Source organism: Hoplias malabaricus, chromosome 1, assembly GCF_029633855.1.
Source record: "Hoplias malabaricus isolate fHopMal1 chromosome 1, fHopMal1.hap1, whole genome shotgun sequence".
Lineage (NCBI taxonomy): Eukaryota > Metazoa > Chordata > Actinopteri > Characiformes > Erythrinidae > Hoplias > Hoplias malabaricus.
In genome coordinates this window covers 31,038,970-31,062,462 of record NC_089800.1, presented here as the reverse complement: position 1 = coordinate 31,062,462, position 23,493 = coordinate 31,038,970, and the positions used below count along the sequence as shown (strand labels likewise).

The 23,493-nt window shown below is 40.7% G+C and overlaps 2 protein-coding genes across 8 annotated transcripts; one reads left to right on the top strand and one right to left on the bottom strand.

Annotated features, from left to right (window-relative positions):
- Nucleotides 1–359: 359 nt before the first annotated feature.
- On the bottom strand, nucleotides 360–6,837 carry thap4 (THAP domain containing 4). Of its 6 annotated transcripts, none has more exons than XM_066662192.1 (6): nucleotides 6,692–6,837; nucleotides 5,905–5,956; nucleotides 4,144–4,300; nucleotides 2,861–2,970; nucleotides 2,488–2,591; nucleotides 363–1,575 (listed from the first exon to the last, which is right to left on the bottom strand). In XM_066662192.1, the coding sequence occupies exons 2-6, from the start codon at nucleotides 5,927–5,929 to the stop codon at nucleotides 1,459–1,461; spliced, it is 513 nt and encodes a 170-aa protein (XP_066518289.1). In that variant the 5' UTR covers nucleotides 5,930–5,956; nucleotides 6,692–6,837; the 3' UTR covers nucleotides 363–1,458. The 6 variants fall into 6 exon arrangements, with proteins under 6 accessions (XP_066518277.1, XP_066518289.1, XP_066518301.1 ...); XM_066662204.1 differs by having other exon boundaries at nucleotides 6,607–6,829; XM_066662200.1 differs by having other exon boundaries at nucleotides 6,619–6,829.
- On the top strand, nucleotides 6,725–20,630 carry zgc:161973 (uncharacterized protein LOC556635 homolog). Of its 2 annotated transcripts, none has more exons than XM_066662147.1 (10): nucleotides 6,725–6,865; nucleotides 7,541–7,690; nucleotides 8,235–8,339; nucleotides 9,894–10,112; nucleotides 10,834–11,028; nucleotides 15,372–15,498; nucleotides 15,837–15,919; nucleotides 16,032–16,177; nucleotides 17,319–17,428; nucleotides 20,004–20,630. In XM_066662147.1, the coding sequence occupies exons 1-10, from the start codon at nucleotides 6,753–6,755 to the stop codon at nucleotides 20,250–20,252; spliced, it is 1,497 nt and encodes a 498-aa protein (XP_066518244.1). In that variant the 5' UTR covers nucleotides 6,725–6,752; the 3' UTR covers nucleotides 20,253–20,630. The 2 variants fall into 2 exon arrangements, with proteins under 2 accessions (XP_066518244.1, XP_066518252.1); XM_066662155.1 differs by lacking the exon at nucleotides 6,725–6,865 and adding an exon at nucleotides 7,024–7,330.
- The last annotated feature ends 2,863 nt before the right edge of the window (nucleotides 20,631–23,493 follow it).

Below are 23,493 nucleotides of genomic sequence, written 5' to 3'. Positions count from 1 at the left end.
GGAAATGTTATTTAACCAATGTGTTCTAAGATCTACCAAAGCCCCAGCTCCTTATCTTTTTTTAAATTTTTTTAATTCTATCCTTAAATATTATCCCACCACTACTTTGTATGTGACATCCACAATGCCATGGATGATTATGAATTGAAAGAGAATAAGAATAGATTGTTTTAAGGTAGTGTTCTCCCCGTGTCCGCTTGGGTTTCCTCTGGGTGCTCCGGTTTCCTCCCACAGTCCAAAAACACATGTTGGTAGGTGGACTGGCGACTCAAAAGTGTCCGTAGGTGTGAGTGTGTGTGTGTGTCTGTGAAGGACTGGCGCCCCCTCCAGGGTGTATTCCCGCCTTGCGCCCAATGATTCCAGGTAGGCCCTGGACCTACCGCGACCCTGAACTGGATAAGCGGTTACAGATAATGAATGAATGAATGAATGTTTTAATGTACAAACGTGTGTGTATATAAGCAATAATTTTGGACTCCAAAAAGGGTGTTAGTGGTGTGGCCACTGGCCCAGATTTTAAAAAAATAATTTCTAGAATTTATGTCAAATGAATCAAACAATTCACTTGTTTGGCTTGTTCTTCACAAACCTTTAGAGAAAATTAAAACATGATGGTGACTGTATGAAACTATCCAGAGGTGTGGGTGTGTGAGTAAGGGGGAAACAAAGGCAGCATCCATGTCAGGTGTGGCCCATGCTAAGGATTGCTGGTCAGATTATCCCGTCCAAAGATCAGCAGAAAAACTGTAAACAAAGTACAGGCTTTGTACAGGAATTAGCTCTTACATATTACAGACCAAGAATACCTTTTACAGCACGATTTAAAAAAAACAAAAACAAATCCAGTGTTGGTACTGAGGAAGTTTTCTGAAGATGAGAATGCAGGCTGATCTACACAGATATGTACATATTGTTACTGTACAAGGAAAAACATTTCCAAAATAGTAACTTTACAGGAGAAGGGGGGGAAACCCCTTAATTTTCAATAGAAGGGAATGTAAAAAGAATTTGTTCCAAGTAATTTTGGAGCATTTCTATTGGTCCATTAATCCTGAAATGTTCACACAGTGTGAAGGACAGCTGCTGTGTTCAAATGATGTAGTAAACTAAACATCCACAAACTTGGAGATACATGTTTTTCATTGGAGAGCGATGATATGTAAAATCACAGCGATTAGTTAAAGCACACAATGGAAGGGTAGATACTTTAGTTTAATTCTGTTTTCCCTGATCCCAAATATACAGAAATTCCACCACAATGATCAACAATGAAAGAAATAATTAAATGTCTGTACATTAACTGGTATCAGATCAATAGCTAACCACAGCTAATATTGTAATGAGAGATATGCATAGGTTAATTACTAATCCATAACTGAGAGCATGCAAAATGTTTCAATGCAGTCGGCTCTGGATGTTCTTAGGCTGGTTTAGACCTGGTCCCTGGCTCCTCTGTAGTCAGAAGGCTCGGCGGTACGTGACGTGTAAATGCTGGGTTAGGGGCTGGTTCTCCAGAGCCATAGACACGACTTGCTCCAGTCGGCCGTCTGCTCTCAGTTGGAGGACCCTGGAAATCTGACCAAAACATCACAAACAAAGGACTGTCAGCATACGAACTCAGAATAATACTTTTATATAATTTAAAAATGCAATAATGTTTGACTGAATTACTAAAGCAGTGGAATATACAGGAACTGAAGATGGATATTAATGCTATTTATCCAACACTTTACTTTTGTAAAGAGTGTAATAAAAAAGTGCATGGACCCTAAGGGACCTGTGTACACATTGAATTAAGGTGAGTCTGATCTCAGGAAAGCCAGGTGAAAACACTCCAAGACGCATTGTGATCAGATCATTCAAATCACATTCTGAGGTGGTTAGAGACAGATCTCTTCCTCAGTTAACACCAGTGTAAACCGAATGTGTTTTCCACGTCTGGATTAAGTTTCTTGTTCAGAAACCAATGGACAAAAAAGGGACAGCACATGTGTTTTTTTTTCTGGAAATCAGTGGGCATATTTTTCACAGATTAACCTGAACATCCACCATTGTATGAAAAGCAGCAACAGGAAGATTGTGTCTCTAAAACTGGACACTTTCCCGAGTCTAGATTTTTCTGTCGTGGCCAAACATTCCTCTAGACAGTTGGCTCTGACTGCTGCAGAAATCACAGCGGCTGCAAGACTGCAGACGATTCCCTGCCTGTTTTAATGGCTTATTCCTGAGGTGTGAGAGTGTACAACACACTGGGAGCAGCAGGTGAGAAACCATGTTTACAGACAGAGGAAGGAAAATGCTCTCGCCTGGTGAAATGGGATGCATTTTAATGACAAGTGTAAACAGAATCCAGTCAAGAATCAAGTAAATCCGGATTGCATCCAGATACAAAATACATATTGATTTTAGGTGTAAACAGGCCATGAATCATTTACCATAAGCCAAATGCCAATGGTGAAAAGACGGAGCAGTAATATTCAGACTGACCTGCTGGACGTACGGCTCTTTGGCAAAGGAGGTTCTGGCCAAAGCCCGGCTATGTAGAGTCAGCTGCTGACCAATCAGCTCTCCCTCCTCGATCTCCACCAAGCCTGCAGATTACACATACACACACACACAATCATGTATATGTGAGTAGTGGGGACATTACTTAACACTTCCATTCATTATGTGGAGACTTACCATTAACTTTTACATTAGTACTACTAGCTAACCCTAGCCCAACCTGAAAATATCTTCACTTTCATATGTAATGATTTACACTGTGGAGAGCAGCTGGTGGTCCTCATAAGGAATTCATGTCCCCACAATGTGAAGTAACACCTTGAAACTAAAAGACAGCGCAGAGTAAGGTGTTGACCTGAGTTCTGGGCGATGATGAAGGCCACGTTGTTGGTTCCAGGCTGAATCCTGATGAATCCACATTCTCTGTGAAGGGGCTTTCTGCTCTCAGCGTGAAACGCATTGAACCTGTAAAGACAAACCAATATAAAACACTCCACTTTACTGAGCAGTGCAATGTTTACCTCAGCACTGGTCTGAACCAGTGATCTGTGTTTAATTATTCATTCTTTATTAAGGACCCCCCAAACACCCCTAGACACAATAACCCTGCATTCATGAATAGTAGACATGATTATGCTACTGATTCGTTATCAGTACCAGCTGTACCAACTGTTTATAGTCTGGGCTTTTGAAGAGGCTTTTACTATTTGAGTCTGACTGACTGAGGCTCTTTTCACACTTGTACAGTTACCCATAAATGTTCAGGACTTTTCCTGGAGGAGCTGTTTACATGAACACAAATGTCTGTAACATTCGTCCGACACATTACCTCAATCCTGCCAACCCAGGCCTGATTCTCCAGACATTTTCAGGATTTCGTAAGGGAAAACAGCTTGAGCGAGGAGGGGTCTGGCAAGTGTGTGTGTGTGTGTGTGTGTGTGTGTGTGTGTGTGTTTGTGTGTATGTGTGTGTGGGGGGGTCCAAAGAGCTCACAGAGTGGGCAGGTTTGAGGTTTATTTGATCTGAGATTTATGAATAATTTTTTTTTAACACATTCATTGCACTGAGAGGTCAAACTGGTTTACAAAGCTTTTTAAAATGAACACTAAGTTCTGTAGCGCATTTATCTGTTCTATTTTTTCTATAATAAAATCTGAATGAGTGTTTCACAGTTTAATAAAACTTCATCATACAACCAAACACAGCAGGTTTTTAAATGTCCTTCTAATGACCATATGCCTCCTCCCTGTGAACTGAAGTCTATGGACTTCATTTCTACAATTCATATCTACATTTTCAGGCTCTGAAGATAAGACTGGAATACTTTATTAGGCAGGTCACATGAAATGTTGCATGAAACTTAATAGATATCACATTTTATGCCATTATTCAAGACACAGCACAAAACTTTGCCATCAAAACTAAATCACTCTCAATAACATCTAATAAAAAGAATGCACTATTTGGACACACGTGAATGACTGAAATAGTCATAACATATACTGTGCCGCGAGTGGTGATCTAACAGAACTAGGCTCACTGTGTCCCAAATCACAAACTGTGTGTGGCTTCAATAGAAAATGGTAATAATTTACACAGAGTACTGAATGGTCTTGGTCTGGATGAGGAATAGCTCACATGAAGTTGATGACTGGCTGCCCCACGTGGGAGAAGTGCAGCGTCTCTGTGTATCGGAACGGCGCAATGGTGGGAAAAGAGCCTTCTCCTGGTTCGTCCGACTCCCAGGTTCCCAACAGCCAATCAAGAGGGAGCACAGCTGCATTCAGTTCCACAGCTGCAGGAGGAAAACAGCAGCTGGATTTCACTGACACACACATTCAAACACTCCTAAAATGTAGTTACACTGGAGGTTAAGGGTATTTTTCCTTCTGAAAACTTTGAGATGAAAGGTTTTAGCCTGCCACTATGTGGCCAAAAGATTATGGAAATGTTACTGAGTATTCAAATTTCTGAAATGAAGGGCATTAATCAGGAATGTGTTCCTCTTTGGAGCAGTAGCAGCAGTGTACTGTTCTGGGAACAATTTGCACTAAATACTGGAAAATGTCTGAGGGGATTTGATTGTGCTCAGCCAGGAGATCCTTAGTAATACCCATCACTCCAGAAACACAATTCCACTGCTCTACAACCCAAAGTAGGGGTGGGTGTGGGGTTTAAAATCTGTCAACAAATGCTTGACTTTGTGCATGCTCACGGTCTAATTCCACAGGCTGTTGATTTGCTTTGCTGTATTAGGCTACAATTCTCCTGTTGCAGCTCGTTTTTAAAATTTTAATACAAAACAAGCTTTATTCAATTACCTCTTGTCTGTGATGCAAATTCTAAACTGAGAACTGCTTCATAATGCCATTGTCTATAAATGTAAATGCTGATGTGTTTATGTCTATAATTTTGATTGAAAACAAAAAGCTAAAACTCCAAAATTAGAGATTTGAAAACACGAATTTATCAGAAAAGCTGTGAACCAACACAAAAGTGTGAAACCAAGAAAGAACATATGTGAAAGACTAAAAGGGGTTGAGGAGAAAGTAGATTATAGAATTCCCACTTGAATATACTCAGATAAAGTGAAGTAATGCTGCGTTAGAGTGCTCATACCAGGTGGTTCAGTTGTAAATACGACTTCACTGCGTTCAGGTGCTTGGCTGAACATTCATCCACTGTACACATCATGTCCCCAAAAAGTGAATTATGTTTAAATAACAACTAAACCCTTTTTGAATGCTAACAAATTTGATCACAATATTTGACTTCGACCTACGTCACATCCAGTTTCCGACGTCACTCGAACGCAGCGTCTAACCTGGGTCAAAATGTATCAGCCAAAATATTAAAATTACCTTATTCTACCCTCTGAAGCACTGCTGTGTCTGATCCACTCGTACTAGCACAACACACACTAACACACAACCACCACGTCAGTCACTGCACCGCTGAGAATAATCGGCCACAAAATCATACCCGCTCTGTGGGGGTCCCATTGAAGAACAGGGGGAAATGGGCGGACAAAGTATGCAGAGCAACAGATAAACCGTATGTTATTATTGAACTACAAGGGTCAACTAAATGGTCAGTGTATCTGATAAAATGGACGATGGGTGTAAAAAAAAATATTAGGTCATTTTAACGTTACGGCAGATAGGTGTATAGTTGTAACTGAATTTATGTATTCTTAAATTACATAAAAAATACAAGTAATCACCAGTATAAAATATCAAATATTTTTGGGGTTAAATTACGCAAATTTAGACATCATAAACACTTACTTAGTTCACCGAATGTAGATAAAAACAATAACAGGTGATTAAAGTTGTATTTCAATGAGAGAAACAGAGCTATCTAATCAATTAATTTTAAATAAGTAGAATTAAAGCTTACCCGGCTGGTTAAATGGACACGACATTTTCACACAGAAACGATGTATCTTTTTCTGCCAGAAGAGAAAAAAGAAAGGGATTAAAAGGAAAAAAACATGTTGTCAAAGGATTAGCTTAGCAACAAAACAGCTTGTCAAATTTGAAGTCCGCCCCCTGTTTTGAAGCAATGAATTATGGGAGATGTATTTCAAGTGGAACTGATCTAATCCAGCACCCAATATCGCAGCATAGGTTTGTTAGGTTTTAGTTTAGTCTTATTTTTGTCTAAATGTAAACGATAAAAAATGAACAGACTTTCATTTCCATGTAGAACTTTTTCGAAATTTCAATGCAATCTCAATGTCCGTTCCACTTTAAATGTTGTAGTCAATTATACTCATTGGGCCAGCCGTTTATTCCAGAGTTACATTCCACGTTATATTTTATATCAGTGCGCCCATTGAGTTTTCCAAATGTTATATCTTATTTATTTATTTATCCATTTAAGGCGGACCGGAACACTAATAAGATGGAAAAAAATATCGTTATAGCGGCTGCGCGATTTAAAGTGGAAAGCAAAATTTAAAAACTGCAATTTTGTACAATGAAATTACATTGAAAAGTCGTCTACATTTACATTTGTTTAAAGTTGTAATTCAAAATTAGACGTCCTCTCATCACTAAATCCCACAATGCCCACAACACCGGATATTTGGAAATGTACCCACAAACCCACGTGGCGAGATGATGAGGGTGAACCCCCAGCTGTAAACTGCCAATGAAGACAGCGATTAATCGATTTTTAGAACCTGAGGGTAGTCTGTGTCTTGTTTGTTTTGCAGCTGAGGGGCAAACTGAGGGTTCTGGGTGATGGCTGCAGGTCGTGGTCAGTTCTTTGCGAGTTTGCTGCAGGGAATCCAGGCCCGGACAGGTGTGTGCCGAGAGCAAAACCTGAAACCTGCCCATGACGTGCGCGCCGGCAGGTGAGGCAGTGACGTCATCGCAACCAGCTGCACAATACGAGAGGACTCTCTGGCTCAGGCCTGGTCCACAGTCGTGTTGTCTGTGGTCAGACACTCGTCCAAAGATATGCACTAAACAGTCACTGGATTAGGAAATCCTACCTTGTTTCTACACTCACTGTCCACTCTCTCAGCTCCACTGACCACACAAGAGCACTTTGTAGTACTGCATTTACAGACTGTAGTCTACCTGTTTTTCTGCATACTTCCTTATCCGCATTTTTTTCTCTGTTCTTTAAAGCTCAGGACCCCCACAGAGCAGGTATGTTTTCGGTGGTATATCATTCTTAGAGCTGGCTGTGTGTGTTCCACTCATACCAGCAAACACACAGTAACACACCACCACCATGTTAGTGTCACTGCAGCGCTGAGAATGATCCACCACCCAAATCATACTTGCGGGGGAGCAGCAAGGTATGAAACAAGGTAGGTGTTCCTCACTAATGTTCTCTTACCCGAATGCTATCAAAATCACAGAAATGTTGAGCCTCTAATTGCAGCAAAGAGGGACATCAATTTTTGTGCCCTTCATTTCCAAATGAAGCATTCAGGGGAGCAGTATTTCTGAGTCATGTTCCTCTGTAACAGTAATAGCCCTGATTTAATTTACAATGTGTTTATTCTCTTCTTGCACAGACAGAGCGATGAGAGCTGTAAACCAGCTCATCTACCTCTAGCACGTCCATCACCTTCACCTTTACTCCCACCTCCACCACATCCTTCTTCCAAAACCACCACCTTCTGCTGGCCACCCTTGTCCTACAGTAGTGAAAATCACATTGACAGGCAAGTCATTGTTGTTTTATGCCACCAATGATCAGTTTTATATCTTATATCTGATAATCAATAAAATCATTCAGATATTATACACCAATTAACTATAGCATTAAAATAACCTTCTCACTGTCCATTATCTGAGCTCTATAGAACATAATAGGTGCACTGTGTAGACCGTAGTCCACGTCACGGCTTACGTATTGTCCCTTAAAACGGCAAACATTTTCGTCTGAGTCTGTCCAATCACAGCACTGGACCCACGTTTATGTGAGAGTGCAAAGACGAAGTTAAATGCAGCAAAATAGACACAATGAGAGCAAAGAAATAAGAGCACAATTAAAAACAGCTCTTCCATTGTGAAGAAGTGGAGAGCACCCATTTAATGTAATTACATAAATGTTTTTATAATCTCCACAGAAAGACATTTAGACTGAGTAGAACCGGATGTTATGAATGGTATTATGCATATCTTCAGTATTGTATATTGCTATATCCTACCTTTAACCCAATGTTTTGAAAAAGAAAAGCTTACTGACTGTTTGTCTCTCAGCAGATTGCCACCCGAGATCATCCTGAAGATTTTCTCATATTTGGACGCAGATTCTCTTTTCTCTGTCACCTTTGTCAACAGACAGTTTCACAGACTCGCTAATGACAAGTAAGTGTTCACTGGAGTCAGGACACATGATGAAATGATTGAATTGTGGGTGTAAAATTACCTGAATTTAGAACTGAACTATATTTATTTTTCAACCACAAAAAAGCCTTTCCAGTGGTGGTGAATGGAACCAGATGTCTGTGTCTACAATATAAATCTAGCATCTGTGGCGTCACGGTTGCACAACAAATAGTGTCGCAGTCACACAACTCCAGGGTCCTGAAGGTTGTGGGTTCAAGTCCCGTTCCGGGTGACTGGAGGAGTTTGGTGTGTCCTCCTACAGTCCAAAAACTTACTTTGGAAGGTGGATTGGCGACTCAAAAGTGTCCGTAGGTGTGAGTGAATGTGTGGCTGTGTGTGTTGCCCTGTGATGGACTGGTACTCCATCCAGGGTGTGTTCCTGCCTTGCGCCCAATGATTCCAGGTAGGCTCTGTACCCACTGTGACCCTGAACTGGATAATGGTTACAGATAATGAATGAATGACAAAAGCTGTGTATTTTTATTAAGTTTACAAATAAGTTCTGAAGTGTATTTGTGTAACATATAATTGTAAGTCAGGATTCAAACGTTTTTTGCGTAGTAAAGTAGGGTAGTAGTAAAAATGAGCATGTAAAGGAGAGGTGCTGCAGGCCCTTGTTTCCTGCCACTGTCAGATTTTACAGCTGTCTAACAGCTCTGTGAGGACCATCGCACAGAACACCTGGGCTCCATTAACCCCACTCTTCTGCATGATATATATTCATGAAGCTGTTTGTAATTGTATGATAATGTAATATTTGTATATATATATTATTTATTTTTTTTTTTATTTTTTTTTTTTTTTTAACGCCCTCTTTTATCTGCTGCTCCTGTTGCTTTTGTTGATGTTCCACTTCCTCTGTTCCTGTGAGATGTCCTACAGCAGATCGTCTAATCTGCACAGTCGACCTGGCACATGCCCTTCCTGACACAAATCTACCATTCCACCTGGGGGAACCAGTACTAACCTAGAGGACCAAATCCCTCTTCCGTAACTGTGGAGTCTGTGGAGAGATTTCAAAGGATAAGCCGTGGCCAGCCGTGGCCTAATGGTTAGAGAAGAGTGCTTAGGATTGAATGGTCATTGGTTCAATTCCCATGACCAGCAGGAAAATTTAGGGCATTGGTGGTGAAGGAAAAGCACTGTTCCTCCCTCAATCCATGGCTGAGAGGCCCTTGAGCAAGGCACCAAGCCCACAACTGCGGCCTGCTGCTCTGGGTGTGTTCCCAGCCCCTAGTGTGTGTGTGTGTGTGTGTTCACTGCCACAAATGGGTTAAATGCGGAAGACATATTTTATGGTACTTTGGACAATAACAAATAATTGCACATTTACGTTGTTTTTAAAAAACCCAACTGCTCCCCAGGTGCTGGTAATGGCTGCCTGCTGCTCTCTGTGCGTGCGTGTGTGTATGCTCACTAGTGCACTAGTATAGGATGGGTTAAATGTGGAGGCCCAATTTCACTGTATACAATGACATATAAATGCATGTTTTTTATATTATTCCCACCTTTCATACTGCCTTCTTGTTCCAGTTCTATATGGTTCGATCTCTATGCGAATGATGCAAAGAAGTGGAGACCCAGGCTGGCCTTGCTTCATGAATACCCCGCCGGACAGGACCCCCCTCCTGGATTCTGGAGGAGGCTGATTTTTAGAGAGAGGGGATGCCCCAGAGACACCCTCTGGAAGAAAGAGCTCAGACACATGAACCCTTACACAGGAATGCCTGCACAAACCCAGCAGCTCCTCGGGTCAGAGCAGATCTTTATCCTCTCACTGCCCTCTACACTTATATATATATATGTGTTATATAGGTGAAAATTATATACCACATGTACACACATCAGCTGCACTTTATAGAACTACAAATTCAGACCCTAGGCCATCAGCTACTCTGCGTTCTTTGTTTGCTCCCTTTTATCAGGACCTCCAGAGAGCAGGTCTGATTTGGCCGGTGGATCATTCTCAGCGCTTCAGTGACACTGACTTGGTGGGGTGTGTTAATGTGTTGTGCTGGTGCAAGTGGATCAGACACAGCAGTGGTCTACCTTGTAGATCCAGTCAGAGACAGTAGCTCATAGGACGCTGTCGGCTGGATGTTTTCAGTTGGTGGACTATTCTCAGTCCAGCAGTGACACTGACGTAATACTACCACCACTGAGAATGACTCACTTCTCAAAAACATGCTCTGTGGGGGTCCTGACCATTGAAGACCAAGGTAAAAGTGGGCTAACATAGTATGCAGAGCAACAGTGGACAATGGAGCTGAGAAAACGAACTGATAGTAGAAGCAGAGAGGTGATTTTAAGGTTATGGCTGATCGGTTTGTGTTGGGCCCTTAGTGTTAATGTGTTTATCACGGTGTGTTTATGTGTGTGTATATATATATATATATATATATATATATATATATATATATATATATATATATATATATGTGTGTGTGTGCGTGTGTGCGTGCGCGCGCTGTAGGACTCTGCGTGTGACCTGGGAGATCACTCTGACCCTTAGAAGAGGACAGGAGAGGGTGTACAAACAGAGCCACATTTCTTTCTCAGACTCATCCCTCACCGTATGCTGGAACAGTGGCTTGTGGCCTCGAATCCATCAAGTGTCCACCCTGCAGCTCCATGGCGTCTTTTGGCCTTTCACATGCTCTACTGACAGGTACGACACTATGGTCACTTAAAAAAAATCACCATATCATTTGAACATTCATGCTTACACATTTCCAGCGTTTTATTAGGACTTCAAATAAATTTTAAAGCCTTTGTTGTGTAACGTATAATGGTAATTTAATTTTAATTCAAAATTCATTCAATGTTTGTAACCACGTATCCAGTTCAGGGTCGCGGTGGGTCCGGAACCAACCCGGGATCATTGAGCGCAAGGCAGGAACACACCCTGAATCAAATTTCAAATTTATTTATATAGCGCTTTTCACAACTGATGTTGTCACAAAGCGGCTTCACAGAATTCCAGTAAGACAAGATTTGACATGAAATGTAAAAACAAATTGTAAAGCCCTCAAGTGAGCAAGCCAGGGGCGACAGTGGCAAGGAAAAACTCCCGCAGCTGAGGAAGAAACCTTGGGAGGAACCAAGGTTCACAAGGGGTGACCCATCCTCCTCTGGTCAATCTACTGGTGATAATAGTTAGTAGTCCGTGAGAACTTCAGTGTAGGGGCAGCTTCAAGGCACTTGGTGGTTGCAGGAGCGTGGGCAGCTGATCTGAAGCGTGGAGGAGGATCTCGACAGTCATCCATCAGTGTCCAGACAGACAGGTGGGAAGTCGTTTACTCGGAAGGATGTAAAGGGATGGAATTAGTTTTTTAACTGTTTTGTGTTTGTAAAGTAGAAAATATGAAAATTTCCAGAGTGTGGCTAATGGCTCCGGCAGATCTGACTATGACAGCTTTAACTAAAAGGAGAGAATCAGAAAGACACACAGACACAGGAGCATCCTGAAATACTGGCATCCCTCCGCTCCACCGTCAACAAACCTGAGTGATCGCGAGAAGCGGCGGGACGACAGCACCAGCGTCTCAGTTTACTATAATTCCCTGTGTCCATGCACCCCCCAGATCTGCTGCCTTTATCTATGGGGGAGCATTAGCTACCAAATGATAAACTAAACAAATGACTTTTAGCCTACATTTGAAGATTGCGACTGTGTCTGAGTCCCGAACATTTTCTGGAAGATCATTCCAGAGTTGGGGGGCTTTATAAGAAAAGGCTCTTCCCCCAGCTGAGGCCTTCTGAATTCTGGGAACAATTAAAAATCCAGTATTCTGTGATCTGAGTGAACGTGGAGGCTCATAATAGGAAATTGTATCTTGAAGGTATTCAGGAGCAAGCCCATGTAGAGCTTTATATGTTAATAACAAAATTTTGTAGTCAATGCGGAATTTAACAGGCAGCCAATGAAGAGATGATAGAACTGGGCTAATATGTTCAAATTTTCGAGTTTTTTCGAGGACCCTGGCTGCAGCATTTTGAACTAGTTGAAGTTTTCTTAAATAGCTGCTGGTGCATCCTGACAGTAGTGCGTTACAGTAGTCAAGCCTTGAAGTAATAAAGGAATGTACTAATGTTTCTGCATCCTGAAGGGATAAGACATTTTTTAATCTTAGCAATATTGTGAAGATGTAAAAAAGCTGTCCTAGTGATACTACCTATGTGTTGATCAAATGATAAATCCGGGTCAATTATGACACCAAGATTTTTTGCTGCTGAATCAAATTTAACTGGAAAGTCAGCGAGATTTAAAATTAAATCTGATAATTTATTTCTTGCCACTTTTGGACCCAAAAGCAGGACCTCTGTTTTGTTGCTGTTTAGAAGGAGGAAGTTACGCAACATCCAGCCTTTCACGTCTTTTACACAGTCCTCTATTTTCTTTAATCTGTGTTTGTCATCGGGCTTGGCTGAAATATACAATTGCGTGTCGTCTGCATAACAGTGAAAGTTAATGTCATGGTTTCTTATAACTGTGCCTAGCGGTAACATGTATAATGTAAATAATAATGGTCCTAAAATAGAGCCTTGTGGAATTCCAAATCTTACTTTAGAATAATTTGAATTTAGATTGTTTACTTTTACGAATTGGTAACGTTCCGTTAAGTAAGATTTGAACTATAATAGGGCTGTCCCTGTGATTCCAGCCATGTTTTCTAACCTTTCTAGGAGAATATTGTGGTCTATTGTATCGAAGGCTGCGTTTAGGTCAAGAAGCACCAACAGGGATACGTGGCCTTGATCAGAGGCAAGAAGAAGATCATTTGTTATCTTGACTAGAGCTGTCTCTGTACTATGATGTTGCCTGAATCCAGATTGGAATTTTTCATATATATGATTCTTATGTAGATATGAACTAAGTTGTTGGGCCACGGCTTTTTCTAAGATCTTGGATAGAAATGGCAAATTTGAAATAGGCCTGTAATTAGACAGTGTACTAGCATCAATATTTGGTTTCTTGATCATAGGTTTAATAACTGCTAGTTTAAAAGCTTTGGGTACATGGCCCAGGCTAAGGGATGAGTTTACTATAGTTAAAAAAGGATCAATAATAGCTGGTAGTACTTCTTTGAGCAATATTGTGGGAATTGCATCAAGTGTGCAAGTTGTACAGTTTGCGGAAGTGATAATCTTCTCTAATTCTAATTGTGGGAGTGGGTAAAAGGTTTCAAGTCTTTCTTTTACAGTTACATTATATTTTATATCATTTACTTCGGGTGGCAGCCAGGATGGATTTAATCCTGTGGCTTCAGTTTGTTGTCTAATATTCTCAATTTTATTATTAAAAAATCTTTACTGGTGAGAGTTGCTGGAATTAGTTGTTTGGAACCTGCTTGATTTTTTGTAATTCTAGAAAACACACTAAACCGTGCTCTCAGATTATTTTTATTATTGGAGATCAGTGAGGCCAGATATGCTGAGCGAGCTTTAGTGAGGGCATTTCTATACTCTATAAAGCTGTCCTTCCAGGCAGAATGGAACACTTCAAGCTTGGTTGATCGCCATTTCCGCTCTAGTTTTCGTAATGTTTGTTTTAAAGTACATCATTATACCATGGTGCGAGCTTTTTCTGTCTTATACATTTATGTTTAAGTGGTGCTACCTTTTCTAAAATAGATCGACAGGTATTTTCTAGGTAATCAGTTAGTACATCTAGGTTCATTGGGTCTGATGGAGTTGGAACTGGGGTTGATAGTTCTGTGAGGTTTTCTATAAATTGTAGGGCGGTAGATGGAAGGGGGCGCCAGTCCTTCACAGGGTGACACACAAACATTCACTCACACACTCACACCTATGGACACTTTTGAGTCACTAATCCACCTACCAACGTGTGTTTTTTGACTGTGCGAGGAAACCGGAGCACCCTGAGGAAACCCACGCAGACACAGGGTGAACACACCACACTCCTCACAGACAGTCACCCAGAGGAAACCCACGCAGACAAATAGAGAACACACCACACTCCTCACAGACAGTCACCCGGAGGAAACCCACGCAGACACAGGGAGAACACATCAAACTCCTCACAGACAGTCACACAGAGGAAACCCACGCAGACACAGGGAGAACACTCCTCACAGACAGTCACCCGGAGGAAACCCATGCAGACACAGGGAGAACACATCAAACTCCTCAATGGGAATTGTATGTTACACAAAAACACCTTAAAAATGAAAAAGGAATGAATGATAGTTTCATTCATACAGTAATTTTCTAGACCTCCGAAGCGCTTTGCATTCTTTGAGCCACTGGGAGGTCTCTTCAATCACACACAGTGTTCAGCATCTACCCCGACGATGTGACGGCAGCTGATCCGCTCGAGTCCTCCTTATGTTCTTGTGTTCGTGTTTGATGCCATTTTCCACTGCCAAAGTTATGTTTCAATTCTCAAGAACACAAACACCAAGAACTGTGTTACTTGTGTTTCCTGCCACAGCCATAACTTGTAGCACTTACTGCCATCACAAGAGAGCTTCCCCAAGTTCCTAGCATTTCATCATGTCTTGCGGTGTTGGCTTTATTATTAATTATGGTCAGTGCCAGTGCTGACCTCGGAAAGAATCTGATACAAGTGATTATTACAAAAATGCACTCACCCATTCACTCACACACTCACCCAACCACTCTCTCACACACATCCAGTCCACACACTCTCACCTGTGGACAGGTTCCAGTAAATCCGGACATATTGTCCTAGTATTGGCTGCAGAACTCATTGACTTAATGACCAGAACATTCACAGTGAATATTTTATGCTGTTATTTGTTTATCTTTTTGCTGCTGCTGTGGTATCTTCTGCTGGATATCTGAATAAAGAAATAAAGGTGCATTTGCGCTTGTTCATAAATATTAATCATGGCTTCTCCACACATGAATATCAACCAACAATGCAGAAATATCAGAGCGGGCAATAAGACAGAAAGTGTGTAGCTGAAGTGCCTTGAAGCCTTGTATTGTCTTGTCATGAGTATGATTTCTTTCTCTGTTGTCCAGGCCGCAGTGGCACTCGCTCATCAGAAAAACACACGTGAGCGGGCAACCAGTGTGGAGATACATCAGAACGGACAAGCTGGTCAGACTCATTGACATTGATGACGGGATCGTTATAGGAGTCTGGCGGGTATTTATTCTCATGATTCGTACAGAGGTGGTCTCTGTTGGCGCTGCCCACAGGAGGGGAGTTTTTGGTTTGTGGACTATCATCAGTCAAGCGGTGACACTGAGGGCTTTAAAAACTCTAGCAGCACTGCTGTGTCTGATCCACTCATACCAGCACAACACACACTAACACCACCACCACCACCACCACCACGTCAGTGTCACTACAACGCTGAGAATGAAATGTGGCTTGGAGCCACATTGGAGCCAAGATGTCTGTGTTTGAATCAATATTAAAATGCTTCTCAATCCTACATGCATTCATGCATGTGCTATGTGCTGTATTATTGGTGTTTGTAGGGCACATGGGTGATTGCCTTTGTCATGGCCAACTTGCACTTTCACAGACTGGTGGAGAGAAGTCTTCTGGGCTCCCTGTCCTGGTATGTGTGTGTTTGAGTGTACATGTTTCTAAAAGTATTAGTGTTTTCCTTACAAATCGTGTTGGCAGTAACCCTGTTTCCCACTCCTGCATCTATCCCATGTACCTTTTAGTCCCTACAGCCCTCCAGATGCCAGTACTCAGTATGATGATGTAGATCTGGGCTCTGGTCTGCAGGGATACACAATGTTCATTGTGCTTCACAATTCACTCAGGCGCATTATGCAACGCCGCTACTCCCCACTGGCCTGCAGCAGAGGTGAGCAGAGACACAAAGCCATGTCCAAAAACTGAAACAGCAACTTTGTGTTGTATGTAGTTAGGGTCATGATACCATAGAAATGAATGCCATGTGGTACGCAGAATGGTTCCAGACCTGACATGCTTTGTCCTGTTTTCATTGGTCCAAACTATATTACTGGGTCCTCTGAATTATGAGGTTATTAAGGAGTGGAAATATCAAAATGGCTACATACCTACTATAATTAGTCATTATGTGTGTTTAGACGTTCCTTTTATTGAGTGTAATCAGTTAAGTGAAAAAGGACATATTATGAAATTGTCATCTGTTCAGTGTGTGTGCACATATTAATATGTGAATCTGGAGCCCAACCCACACACTGTGAAACAAGACCATCCTGTCAGTTTTCTGTGTGCTGCCTAAGTCAGAAAACAACGAGCTGTTCTAAATCTGCTCCATTTCTGAGGTCAAGTGCAGGGATTTTAGAATAGCCCCGCCCCTTCATCTGAGTCTGTCCAATCACAGCTCCGGACCCATGTTTAACGTGAGTGTGCAAAGAAGAGGTTAAGCGCAGCAAAACCAACACAACAAGCATGGAGAAAGGAGAGCACTGAGTAAAAACAGAGAAAACAAGACTGGAGAAGAAAGAGAACTAAGTGAAAAAGGCTAAAAAAAACTGTTCAAAGCTGTGCGCTTGGGTCGGGGTGGACAGCAGTTTAAAGGAACAAGCGCTGAAAGCGGGCATTCTGAACACTGTTATTTAGACAGGGAGAGAACGCTGCTGTGGGGCTTGTGAGGTTTTGACCAAAGCAGGTCACGGACGTTCCATTGTGGAGAATGGAGGGGACAGTATGGCCTCATTAATGTTCTCTAATTTCTGACAGACGTACACAAAACTTGTAAGATCCACCAGGAAAAGGAATGCTTTGAATCATATGCACATGAACCAAGCAGGGCACCTTACCCAGTGTTTAGTGTTGGGTAGAAGGGTGTAGGAGTTATTACACTCAAATACACCCAGTACATATTAACAGCCATACAAAACAGCCATTCATTTATTCATTGTCTGTAACCACTTAAGTAGGTCCAGATATCTCTGACCCTGTAAATTATAAAGCAAGAAAAGATCTGGCCATTGTGTTGTTTTTGTTGTGAGCAGAGGACATCCGTGATGGATTTGCGCACTTCAGGCTGACGTCTGAACACACTCCTGTTTTGGGAAGGATCAGTTTCCCTTGGGCGGCCGAGGGGCTTCAAGGGGACATGAAGGTAATACCAAAAGCACAAATACTTCAGCCAAATTATTCTCACAGCAGCGATAAAATTGAATGAACTCTACTTGTAGCATTCATTACAATTTGTTTTTATAAAGTATAAACCTAATAGTAGCACAGGGCAAATTAACACAGAGCTAAAAAAAATCACATATACATGTATATAAATCAATTAATAAAAGTTCTAATGTGCATTTATGTGTATAGCCTCGCAGTCATCTAGTCAAGTGTGACAGGAAATGAAGTGATCGGGAAGGAATGGGGTGTTGAAAATATATGTTACACTTCCAAGTTTATTTGCTGCCACAAGATTTGCCATGCCTTATCTTTGATATGCCATGTCCAGATATTTCAGCCAACATATTTTCATGAGCAGTGTGGACTGTCTATAAGTTCGACCATTCTTTTAGCTCTGGTAACGTAACAGCTTTCCAGTGTTTTAGTATTACTCTTGATGCTGTAACTAAACCTATAATTAAAATTTCAAATTCAGCCTAAGTATCTCTTACCAAATCTGTGTACAGCTGTTGTTAAAATGTTCTGAAACATTTTTCAGTAATGTTAGTCCGCTGTATCTTATCTTTCTATATATACAAACCAGATTCCAAAAAAGTTGGGACACTAAACAAATTGTGAATAAAAACTGAATGCAATGATGTGGAGGTGCCAACATCTAATATTTTATTCAGAATAGAACACAAATCACAGATCAAAAGTTTAAACTGAGAGAATGTATCATTTTAAGGGAAAAATATGTTGTTTCAAAATTTAATGGCGTCAACAAAAAAAAAGTTGGGACAAGGCCATTTTTTACCACTGTGTGGCATCCCCCCTTCTTCTTGCAACACTCAGACGTCTGGGGACAGAGGAGACCAGTTTCTCAAGTTTAGAAATAGGAATGCTCTCCCATTCATGTCTAAAACAGGCCTCTAACTGTTCAATCGTCTTGGGCCTTCTTTGTCGCAATTTCCTCTTTATGATGCGCCAAATGTTCTCTATAGGTGAAAGATCTGGACTGCAGGCTGCAGTACCCGGATCCTTCTCCTATGTAGCTACGTGAATGTAGCTACAATTGCTGCAGAATGTGGTCTGACATTATCTTGTTGAAAAATGCAGGGTCTTCCCTGAAAGAGATGGCGTCTAGATGGGAGCATATGTTGTTCTAGAACCTGAACATAGTTCTCTGCATTAATGGTGCTTTTCCAGACATGCAAGCTGCCCATGCCACAAGCACTCATGCAACCCCATACCATCAGTGATGCAGGCTTCTGAACGGAGCGTTGATAACAACTTGGGTTATCCTTGTCCTCTCTGGTCCGGATGACATGGCGTCCGTGTTCCATAAAGAACTTCAAACCGGACTCATCTGGCCACAGAACAGTCTTCCATTTTGCCACACTCCATTTTAAAAGACCCCTGGCCCAGTGCAAACGTCTGAGCTTGTGGAGCTTGCTTAGAAATGGCTTCCTCTTTGCACTGTAGAGTTTCAGCTGGCAACGGCGGATGGCACGGTGGGTTGTGTTCACTGACAATGCTTTCTGGAAGTATTCCTGAGCCCATTCTGTTATTTCCTTGACAGTGGCATTCCTGTTTGAGGTGCAGTGACGTTTAGGGCCCGGAGATCACGAGCATCCAGTAGAGTTTTATGGCCTTGACCCTTACACACAGCAATTGTTCCAGATTCTCTGAATCTTTTGATGATGTTATGCACGGTTGATGATGATAACTTAAAAGTCTTTGCTATTTTACGCTGGGTAACACCATTCTGGTCTTTCTGCACTATCTTTCTGTGCAACAATAGTGGAATTGGTGATCCTCTTACCATCTTGGCTTCAGAGAGACACTGACACTCTGAGAAGCTCTTTTTATGCCCAATCATGTTGTCAATTGACCTAATTAGTGTTAATTGGTCCTCCAGCTGTTCGTTATATGCTCAATTTCCTTTTTCCAGCCACTTATTGCTACTTATTGCTAAGTCCCAACTTTTTGGGGATTTGTTGACACTGAAGTTTTAAATATTTAAACATATTTTTCCTTTAAAATGTTACATTAACTCAGATTAAACTTTTGATCTGTCATCTATGTTCTATCACAAATAAAATATTGACATTTGCCACCTCCACATCATAGCATTCAGTTTTTATTCATAATTTGTTTAGTTTTCCAACTTTTTTGGAATCCGGTTTGTATGTGTGTGTATATATATATGTAGATTATGTAGAGTAGATATGTACATGCATAATATCCGATATTGGCATCACCCCAGAATTCTCATATCGGTGCACCCCGAAGGCTAATGTTTGTAATATTTGGCCTGGACATTACCCGGATTTTATCATGCCCCATTCCATAGTACACAGCCGGTAATGTTCTGGAGAATCACAGTGAATTCATGCTGCACAGGCCCCACCCCATGCCTAAATAATTCCCTGGAAATTGCCTAGAGTTAATATGTGAAAATGGCTCATGACAGCCTCACCACTGATGGAATGATCTGTTGATGAATCATGAAGTAGTATAGACTCTAAAGGCTCTAATAAAACCGCAGTATGCTGTTTTGATTGTTGCAGGACTGCTGTGTGATGACGGTGACAGTGCTGGACGATGGTCAGAAGCCTCTGTGGTGTGCGAGTTCGACTGTAACTCTGATGCGCTGCACAGAGAGTGATGAGGAGTTCACTATGTTATGCAAAGACAAGAAGGGAAGAGTGAGGTTGAGATTTGTTTGGATGCAGGACATGCAGCAGTTCTTCCTCACCAGCCTTCACCTCTACATCTCCATCAACCAACAGTTAGGCAGTGATTTTAAAAGTTATTAGTTGTTGGAAGAGTTGTTAGTTCAGTTAGGATCAGCTCAGCAGCTCTGAGGCATTGGTTTAGTTCTGAGAGGGTTTTGCTCAATGTTATTTGTCAAAAGAGATTGTTTAAGTGTGAGATTGTTTAAGTTTACCAATGAAAATTGATTTAAATCTGAAAGTTTTATTTTTGCATTATATTATTTTTTATTGGTTTTAGTTTTGACTCTCAGGTCATAAGAGTGTTATGTTTAATTATGCAGATGGGTGTTAACTTTAATGGAGTCTACAGTGCATGATTCTTACGTGTGAAGATTTTGCTTTTAGTTTTAAAAAGTAGCTTCTTTCTCAGCTTGTTCTAATTGATAACAAATTGTGCTAAGAACCAAATAAAAGAATATTGGTGAATGGTGGAAGACAGTAGTTCAGTATGTTACCTTATGAAAACAAGGACACACAGTGGCACTAATGCGAAGCCCTGAAAACAGACTGTGGAGAATGTTGTTAAACATGAGTGAGTGAGTTACAAAAATATGAAACAAACTCAAAGACATCTGGTCTTATTCCTTTAAGCTCTGAAGGACAGGAGAACACATCTCGGTGAGTATCACTTATTAACGTAAATATATTTATGATGCAGAGCTAGTCATTTTAAATTGAACATATTAAAATTAGCATATTTTGACCAAAGCAGGTCACAGACTTTTCATTAAGACCCAGAACTGTCGGCTGGGTGTTTTTGATTACAGAGGGTTTTTAAAACTCCAGCAGCACTGCTGTGTCTGATCCACTCACACCAGCACAACACGCACTAACACATCACCAACATGTCAGTGTCACTGCAGCACTGAGAATAATCTACCACCCACATCACACCTGCTCTGAGGGGGTCCTGATCATTTGGTGATTGGACTAGCAAAGTATGCAGAGCAACAGATGGACTACAGTCTGTAATTGTAGAACTACACAGTGCCTCTTTGGACATTCGAGCTGACAATATGGACAGTGAGTGTAGAAACAATGAGGTGGTGGTCATAATGATATGGTTGATGGGTGTATGCTACTAAAGACATTTGAGGACGCTTCTAATATACTTCATGTTATATTCCTACCCCTACGTCATTGTGCACATGGAGGAAAAATACACTACACCCAAGGGAAAGCAAAGACTCCAGACTGGTGTTTAACTTTTAATAATATTTTGAATTTTTTAAAATGTGGGTATAAGTATGCACACCAATTAATCATAACATTAAAGTCACTTTCTATTCCCTCAGCTCCACTGTCCACACGAGCACTTTGTAGTTCTACAATTACAGAATGTCGTTCATCTGTGGCTCTGCATACCTTTTCAGACCCTTTTCACTCTGTTCTTCATTGGCCAGGTCTTGTGTGGGTCCTGATGACTGAAGAACATGGGGGCACCTACAAAGTGCACATAGTAGTAGTTAGGGTTGGGCGGTATAACGAAAATTCTGTAGACCACGGTATTTGAAAATGTGGATGGTATCTTAAAATTATGGCGGCATATTTGATGTGTGTGTGGTGTGTCAAATTTCGGTTCTGTGTCTTTAAAAGTCGGCTAAAATGATTATTTGCATTTAAGAGAGCCACAGGGAGGGGGCGCTGTGGGAGCTCAATGACTGCTGATGTCACGGTCTGAAAACGGGTGAAGAAAATATGGAAGCAAATCTGTCTTTGAAATATTCCTGCCTTTGTGATAATTTGTAGTAATACATTTTTTGCACTGAAATTATGTATCTGAATTTTGTTGCTTTTGAATTTAAGTCTCCAGATTTCCACCTCTGAATATTTTGCTTCGCAATTATGCATCTGAATATAATTTCTCTTGAATTGAACTTGTGAATTTTCAAGAACACCTTTTCACTGTTATTATTCTTATTATTATATTATTATAAGGTTAATAAATAATATATTTTGAAATTGTTCAAATTTGATAGGCCAAATTCAGTGAAAATATTCAAATACACATCTGGGATACAAAGGATATGCAATCGATTCATTTGGATTTTCTCTTTCACCTTAAATGCTGCACTAGTTGCATTCTGTCGCTTGCTAGATGGCAAAATACGAACAACTTCCATACCATGGAAAAACCACAAGTTTAGCTTCCTTCCGCGGATATTATCTCTTTATTTTCAAAGTGTCTCAAAAATCTGAAAGTCTCACTAAAGGCACAATATAACAGACTATTGATATCCTGAAGATGAAGACATTTTACTGTGGAATTTTTGTCATGGCCCAGTGAATATAGCAAGTGACATGATGAATATGTGGAAACATGAATTTTGGAGTATATGTCCTAAGGCATTTTTATTTTTTAATTTTCAGATTATCAAGAATACAAATACAAATATAATATCCCAAAGTGCAGAGTTTAATTCATAAAGTTGTGTTTGTTTAAGCACTGAATGTCTGTGTGTATATTCACAATGTCTGGTTAAATATTATTAGAATATATAGAAATTTTATTATTAAAATTATTATATAGAAATTATATTCAGATGCATAATTGCAAAACAAAATATTCAGAGGTGGAAATCTGAAGACTTAAATTCAAAAGCAACAAAATTCAGATGCATAAAATCAGTGCAAAAAATTCAGTGCTACAAATTCAAAGGTGGTAATATTTCAAAGTCTTATGAGACAGCCCGGTAACCCACCACAGTTGTAAGTTAGCAGTGAATTTGGGTTAAAAGAGAAAGGAATTAAACTGTAAACAGGTATAATTCTCAGAAAAGTATATTTAATCCTCTAAATATGTGTGTTTTGAGGCTCAATTCACTGAAGTGCTAAACCACAAGAGCCTGTTAGCGCCAGCTGTGCTTCTAAACAGTATCTTATTTGGCTCATTTTCGAACTTTTCTGTTCATACAGCAGAAAAGTTGGACGTTGGCTGAAGTGTAACTCTGAAAGTTTCTATTCACTGTTTGAATTACCACAGAAACTCATTTGTATCTCAAGTTGTTTAGTTTTGTAGCACCCTCTGTAATGCAGTTGGTCGTCTCCCAAGTTTGGAGACATGTCCATCTTAAGTGATCCGAAACAGCAAAAATAGGTCAGTGTGTTACCCACCTTTGGAGCAGGAATAGAGCAAAATCCTCATCTCAGTTCATGCTTTTCAGCATTTGGAGTTCTCCCAGTTTTCTAAAAAAAAAAATGACAGATGCCTTTTCTCTCCTATGAGCACAGTGAGAGAGAAAGTGAGCCTACCATACTGGACCGAGACGTGTGTATATATATA

Excerpts from the sequence above, each read along its gene's own strand:
- thap4 (XM_066662180.1), bottom strand. The coding sequence starts at position 5,179 with ATGTTCAGCCAAGCACCTGAACGCAGTGAAGTCGTATTTACAACTGAA. Across the intron at positions 4,301-5,124 it reads ATTTACAACTGAACCACCTG|CTGTGGAACTGAATGCAGCT; the intron begins GTATGAGCACTC and ends TTCCTCCTGCAG. Across the intron at positions 1,576-2,487 it reads AAGAGCCGTACGTCCAGCAG|ATTTCCAGGGTCCTCCAACT; the intron begins GTCAGTCTGAAT and ends TGTTTTGGTCAG.
- zgc:161973 (XM_066662147.1), top strand. The coding sequence starts at position 6,753 with ATGGCTGCAGGTCGTGGTCAGTTCTTTGCGAGTTTGCTGCAGGGAATC. Across the intron at positions 7,691-8,234 it reads AGTGAAAATCACATTGACAG|ATTGCCACCCGAGATCATCC; the intron begins GCAAGTCATTGT and ends GTCTCTCAGCAG. Across the intron at positions 10,113-10,833 it reads CAAACCCAGCAGCTCCTCGG|GACTCTGCGTGTGACCTGGG; the intron begins GTCAGAGCAGAT and ends CGCGCGCTGTAG.